This window comes from Salvelinus fontinalis, chromosome 12 (genome assembly GCF_029448725.1).
Source record: "Salvelinus fontinalis isolate EN_2023a chromosome 12, ASM2944872v1, whole genome shotgun sequence".
Classification (NCBI taxonomy): Eukaryota; Metazoa; Chordata; class Actinopteri; order Salmoniformes; family Salmonidae; genus Salvelinus; species Salvelinus fontinalis.
The window spans coordinates 48,744,541-48,750,808 of record NC_074676.1 but is presented as its reverse complement, the minus strand read 5'-3'; the positions used below and the strand labels follow the sequence as shown (position 1 = coordinate 48,750,808).

Genomic DNA, 6,268 nt, shown 5'->3' with positions numbered 1-6,268 from the left:
TTTTAAACCATTAACATGTTGCAATACAAGTAACTTATGTGCATTTCCACTGCTCATTATAAAAGGAAATCTGGTTGCCACTGAAGAATTTAGCAGTACAATTTATTTTGGAATACAGCATTAAAATAGCAATTAATGTTTCCTTTTGTTTAAGGTCCCTAAAAGCACAAATTGATATGGACAAATTCAAACTGACCTAGCCTACTATATGTTTAAATAATCACAAGCATTTTGCTACACCCGCAATAACATCTGCTAAATATGTGTATGTGACCATCAGCAATTGAATTGATCTTATGTAGATTTTCGGGAGTGCAGTAAGATCTGAACTTGATAAATGTACCTTTATCTGTAGGCTTCCTCCAGTAAGTGGCTTCTACAAAACAAGTTCTACACATTCACATTAGGAGAAAAGGAAAAAAAAACAATTTTTTTTTTTTTTTTTTTTAAACAAACAAGGATACTCCTGGGCAATATTTGAAATAGGAGTGTTTAGTTGAAAATAGCTAAATTAGAATTAATCTAAGAAGCTGTATAAAATTATCTGTCATCGCGAACTGTGGTAAAGACACCTAACACATAATACAAACAAGAGCTCCAAGTCTGAAGGTTTCAGTCACAGGGATCCCATTATTTGCAAACAGCACAAAAGTGACAACAATGTACAGTAGAGACCACAGTGGTCTTCCAATACTTTATGATCATTAAAACAAAATTTGAAATATAATAGACCTTCTACTACCCATATAACCTGTACCCCATCATTTATAAAAAGATACATGGTTATCAATGTGACTCCCTGTTAAAATGTATAATGTTTAAAATACAATAAAAACTTGAAAAGCAAACCATGGATTTAATCTCGGACGATAGATATCAGGACCATACAACAGGCTACTCAAAAGGTTTCCAGGGAACTGGTTCTTATATTTGATTAGGGATACAGTAGTAAACCTACTTATAACATAAAGTTGTATATCACTTCACTCGTCTTGCAAAATGCCAATAAGACAACAGTGTGGTGGAGTACTTTTCCTGATTTCTCTACATGAGATGTAATCATGTGTCTGGCAACACATGCAAAATTATACTGTCAAAGTGACTCACTTTACTATTGCTACTCAATGTCAGGAACATGGGACATTCCCTATGGCAGAAACTAAAAGAGCAACGTAGCCTTACTTAGTAAGCAAACATGTCCCAGTGTAAATGCAAAAGAAAAAAACTATTAAACTTGATTTACTGTACCCCTTTATCAAAACAAAAAAAGTTTACTGTGGTAGTGCAGGTGTGCACACAATGCAACGTGTGGCCAGTAAGATACTCATAGACATCTCAGTGCATTAAAAAGGCCTCTTCTGTCCATCACCACTTGATGAACATTAGGCCTGCTAGTACCCCATAGCCCAGTATGAGAAAGAGCACCTTTAACAGTCTGTCATGTTTATCCTCCAGCTCCCGAGACAGGATCTCAAAGAAGGTGACAAAGAGGAAAGTACCAGCAGCCAGGCCTTGGAGCACCACAGAGGCAATACTACCTGCCAGGTTCTGGGCACTATTGATGCCCATGCCCAGTCCAATGCCAATGGGGATCATGAGGCTGACCGTCACACCCAGTTTGATGGCATCCCTCATGGGCAAAGCAGCTTTGGCCACACTCACCCCCAGAGCCACGGCGGCCAGGGTCTCGTGGATGCCCACCCCCAGGAAGAGGCTTCCCAGCTTGGCCCCGTCCTCCTGCAGGCCCAGGGCCAGCCCCTCGAATACAGAATGGGCAGAGAGAGCCAGGACCAGGCTGGCCAGCCGCAGAGGCCCAGCTCTGGCCAGCTCAGTGGGGCTGAGGTGTCCGTGGTGATGCCCATGGTGGTGGCCCACAGGGGAGCCCCGGGTGGGAGAAATGAATGGAGTGTCGTACTCGGAGTCACTCCCAGCCTCGGAGACACCTGCGTTAAAGGTCTCCAGGTTGATGAAAGATGGCTTCTCCTTCTTGAAGGTGAGCACTGCCTGCTCCACAAAGACAGTGAGGAAGAAGCCCAGCATCATCATGGTCTCTGCCAGGGGGTAGTCTGTGGTTATATTCACCAGCTTAAGGACCTCGCCCACCTAAAGAAAAGACACTCAGTAAATTAACATCAGCATATAAACATTCTGCTTCTATTCTACAACAGCAAAATGGTTTGCGGCTTCAACAGATTGTCAGAATATAATTAAAAAGATAATCATTAAAAAAAAAATATATATATACATTTTACTCTGCAAAATACCATGTTTTCAAGACCTACACACACTGAAGAAAGCTGTAAAGCCGAGACGTCTGTGTACGCTATCCCTGATGCAGTGAAAATAATTAAAAACATTGAATAATGAAGTGAGCTTTACGCGACATCTTTTTGAGTACGAACTTCATTACACTTCTTTGTCTGAATTCATGGGTTTTACACATCAGCCAAGCTTCTGGGAGAGCCCCATGGTTCCCTTTTGATAAGACATGGCTACCTACCTTGTTTCTTACTGCTGGCAAAAGAGCATTGAAGCAAGTGGCCAGAAATACACCACCGCCAAAAGAATTGCAGAGTGCAAGAGCCTTCCTGTAGTTTTGGGCTTTTTCATAGTCCACCTGCATCATCAGGCGCACTGGGACAAGAATCCCAGCCAACATGAGGGCAAACACTCCCAGAAGGCAAAGGACCTTGGCCACTACAAGCTCCATGATGTCCAGATTTGGTATTGCTCAGTAATATGAGTGGCACATAACCCTCAAAGCCTCTTCTGCTCCTTTTCTCTGTCAGGTCACAGAGAGCCTCGTCATCCTGGTCCCAGAGACAATTCCAACTGTGACATGAACAAATTAAAAAAGAAAAATGTCAAAGATGTGTAAACAAACTAGGTAAACTTTTATCTGTCATATCTGTCATATTTGTCATGACAGTCAGTCAGAAACTAAAACAGCTAGCTAGCTATCATTTAACTAAGCTAATATGGCCACCTTATTGACTGGTTTGATTCAACGATAACAGATGATAACAGTTGTGAAAGCTAGATGTGTAATCTTGAATGTTGCAAATCATCATTTAGAGCTGGGCAATATGAACAAAAATCCATATTTGCAGGCACAAATAATAAGGTCGTGAATAGCGGTAGAATTAATCTCACCATTTGAATCTTACCATCGCAATTTTCATAATGATTAAGCAACCAAAAACCAGATCCCCACCTGTTTTGAGACCCACATTTTTTGCTAAAAAATTAATGGGGCGGGCTTGCCTGTTCTGCATGTTATTTTGGAATTAATACATGTCACATATCAGTTTGCAAACAATGTAAAAAAAAAAGTTCATAAAGCCACATACAAAACAGGCAGCTCCAAAATGCAGGTGTTTCAGCCTAACTCAGTGCTGTTTGTGCTGGGGCAGACCAGCAGAAAATAGGAGCATTGCACCGTGATTGGCTCAGTGTTCTGTCAACCATGGGGACACTACATCACCCGCCTTTAGTAAGGGTAGATATCAAGAATATGAGCCCTTTGGGTCCAACCATAGACTTAGATTAGAAGTGCCCTTCCAAGAAGGCTCAAGGTCATTGGCCACAGATAAAATGACTTCAAATCACATATCTACAGTAGCTTTGATTGGAATGATCAACATCTTACTTTCAAAATCTTAGCTTGCAGTCATTATAAATCAAGTAGACAATCTACTGGCAAATCCTTTTTAATCCTCTCATATGAAGAGAAATAATGAAAAATGATAGATAAAACGTATCGGTGCTCATCAGCCATCGCAAATTCAACAATGAGTTGTTTGGAAGGAATCGGTGACAGTTGCTAGCCGCAAGCATTGCAACTGGGAAGTCAGACTTGAAAAATACGCTTTGTCATCCAACTCAGAATTGTAAATCTCTCTTTCTTTGATGACAAAATTTGCAAGTGAATGACAAGGTGAGTCCAAAAATGTCTTATATGCTTCTGCATAAATTATGTAATAAGCCAGGGAGATATGGGCAGCCATATCAGCTGTTTAAAAAAAAAGGCAGTAAACAAGGCATGATTAATTATTTCGCTGCCAGACAAGGCTCCGCTAATAGCCAGGTGAAGCATGGTAAGGATTCACTCCATTGTGCTGGAAAGAAATCTCTGCTGTTGGGACAGCTTTATGTAGGCCCTAACAGTATCAAGGTAAAGTGATTTTCGGTTAGAAGCATTCGATTTTACAATCACATGAAACATTTGAGAGATCTCTATACACACACACACAAAACAGTCCGACAGCTAGATCCAGGATTCTTACAAGGTTCAAGTTGAATGTCTAATTTAACTGATTCATGCTTAATATTTGATATAACTACAATTTACACTGCCATAAATGCAAGGACAGAAAAGTAATGTTTTAAGACACCAACCATGATAATGGGTTAAACGTCGGTTTTAAATCAACTCGTGAATATTATTGAATATAACGTTATATAGCTATGTTCCCCCTTATATCTTAATGTAATGACATTAAAATAATAAGCAGATTATCAATAATTTAGCAACAGCTGTAACAAAGTTGTCCAGCGTAGGAAATCCTCACTGGTACCCTAGTTTATGAGAAGTCCCTTATAGCTATTCTAGCCAAACTAGCACACATGTCAACATAACGTTGGCAAATTATCGGGGCGACCAGTTCACAAAACAAAGCTTGAAGTGGATGCTAGTTATCATTCATATTAATTTGCGTCACGTTGCAAGCTTTCCCAGCAGCTGAAACGTACATAATAATTTATATCGGGCTTTTTGACAAGAAATATGAAATACCTCTACACTGACCTTTCACAGCTTTTTCCCCCGCACTTCCTGTTCACATGACGAAAACGTTTCTGATTGGTGGAGATGCTTTCAAGACAACTGGCTAGAAGGGATATCGATTTTGTAAAAGATACGTCATAGTCCCGTCTGCAGAAGTATTTTACTAGCCTACAAGCTCTTGAAGACAATCTGAACCATTATAAACAGAAGACAAGGACAACATTTGTTGTAAACAAAAATGATAAAGCGTCTGGACAGAAGGGTGAGTTCAAAGGAGTGATATTGGTCTAGGTCGTTAGTAAACTAGCTAACTCTGATGACTAACGTTAGATAGCTACAATAAGTAGACAGACGTGGGTGTTAATCGATGTTAGATCATCCATCAAGTTAACAATACAAATGAACTGCTATTCTAACTTGTCAGTTGTTTAACTTCTCGTGAAAACTTGCAATCGCGTATGTGTTAAAGGGAAAACAGAAGAGAACCACAAGATGCAGGACTTCCTGTTCCTCCAATATTTAAGAAAACAGATGGATACAGGGCTTTCTCCTACAAAGCTCCTCTTATGTGAGAGACTCAGGCTTGATTTCAGTCTTGTAAGTTACATTACGTATCTAAACCTTGGACAAATAATCCTTGCCTGTGCGGCCCATATGGGCAGAAGCCTCTCCTGTTTCTGTCACGTAAGGCAGTTTAATGTACTAGTAGCCTATACCTCCTGGACAGGACGCTAGTTCCCTAATGCTGAGAGCCAAGCAGAGGCATCAGGTCCCAAGGTGTTGGACTGATGAACCACCTTGCGGTTTCTGCTTGGTCGACTCCCCACTCTCAACTGGGATTCCATACCACTGACTATTACAGGGGGCTGAGTCCCTGGATTGTTGCACTCAGGGTTGGCGTTGGACGGCGCCACAGTCTCTCGATACCCCTGTCCCAGTCTCCAGTGTTTATGCTGCAATAGGGGCCACGGTCAGCTCGTCTCATCTGGTGTACCCCTTAGCATGCTTGTACCCAAGCTAAATATGGTATATTCCAACCCCTAGCATGCTTGTACCGAAGCTAAATATTGTATATTCCAACTCACCCTCTTCCGTCCTCTCCCGTCTTAAGTCTAGGTGTGATCTGAGTCTGGGAAACCAGCCCATACTGTAGACAATTGAGATCATTCCAGAAGATTGTTTGATTATCTACAGTACATTTATCATTTCCATTCTACAATATGGCCTCTGACAAATAACTCTCAATCCTATTGTATTTGGGGTGTTTTTTATGGAGATCATTGAGTGTCGAATTTGGAGAAGAAAATAAATAAATGCACCCCCCCACCCTTTGTCAGGGCGGAGAGACATGCATCTTGACAGTATATCCATAATCTTTGGTTGTATAAAGATTCCAAGTTTCCGACTTGGAATTCCAAGTTGAATGACCATTAAACAATTTTCCCAGCAAAGGCTCGTTCTTTTACGCAAGTTCCCAGTTGT

General features: G+C 40.8%; 1 protein-coding gene and 1 long non-coding RNA gene across 2 annotated transcripts; one reads left to right on the top strand and one right to left on the bottom strand.

Annotated features, from left to right (window-relative positions):
- Positions 1–81: 81 nt before the first annotated feature.
- Positions 82–4,916, bottom strand: LOC129867540 (zinc transporter ZIP3-like). The gene is made up of 3 exons (XM_055941012.1): positions 4,808–4,916; positions 2,501–2,832; positions 82–2,103 (listed from the first exon to the last, which is right to left on the bottom strand). The coding sequence occupies exons 2-3, from the start codon at positions 2,708–2,710 to the stop codon at positions 1,366–1,368; spliced, it is 948 nt and encodes a 315-aa protein (XP_055796987.1). The 5' UTR covers positions 2,711–2,832; positions 4,808–4,916; the 3' UTR covers positions 82–1,365.
- LOC129867541 (uncharacterized) lies at positions 4,728–6,145 on the top strand. The gene is made up of 2 exons (XR_008761637.1): positions 4,728–5,048; positions 5,256–6,145. It is a non-coding gene; the product is annotated as an uncharacterized LOC129867541 (long non-coding RNA).
- The last annotated feature ends 123 nt before the right edge of the window (positions 6,146–6,268 follow it).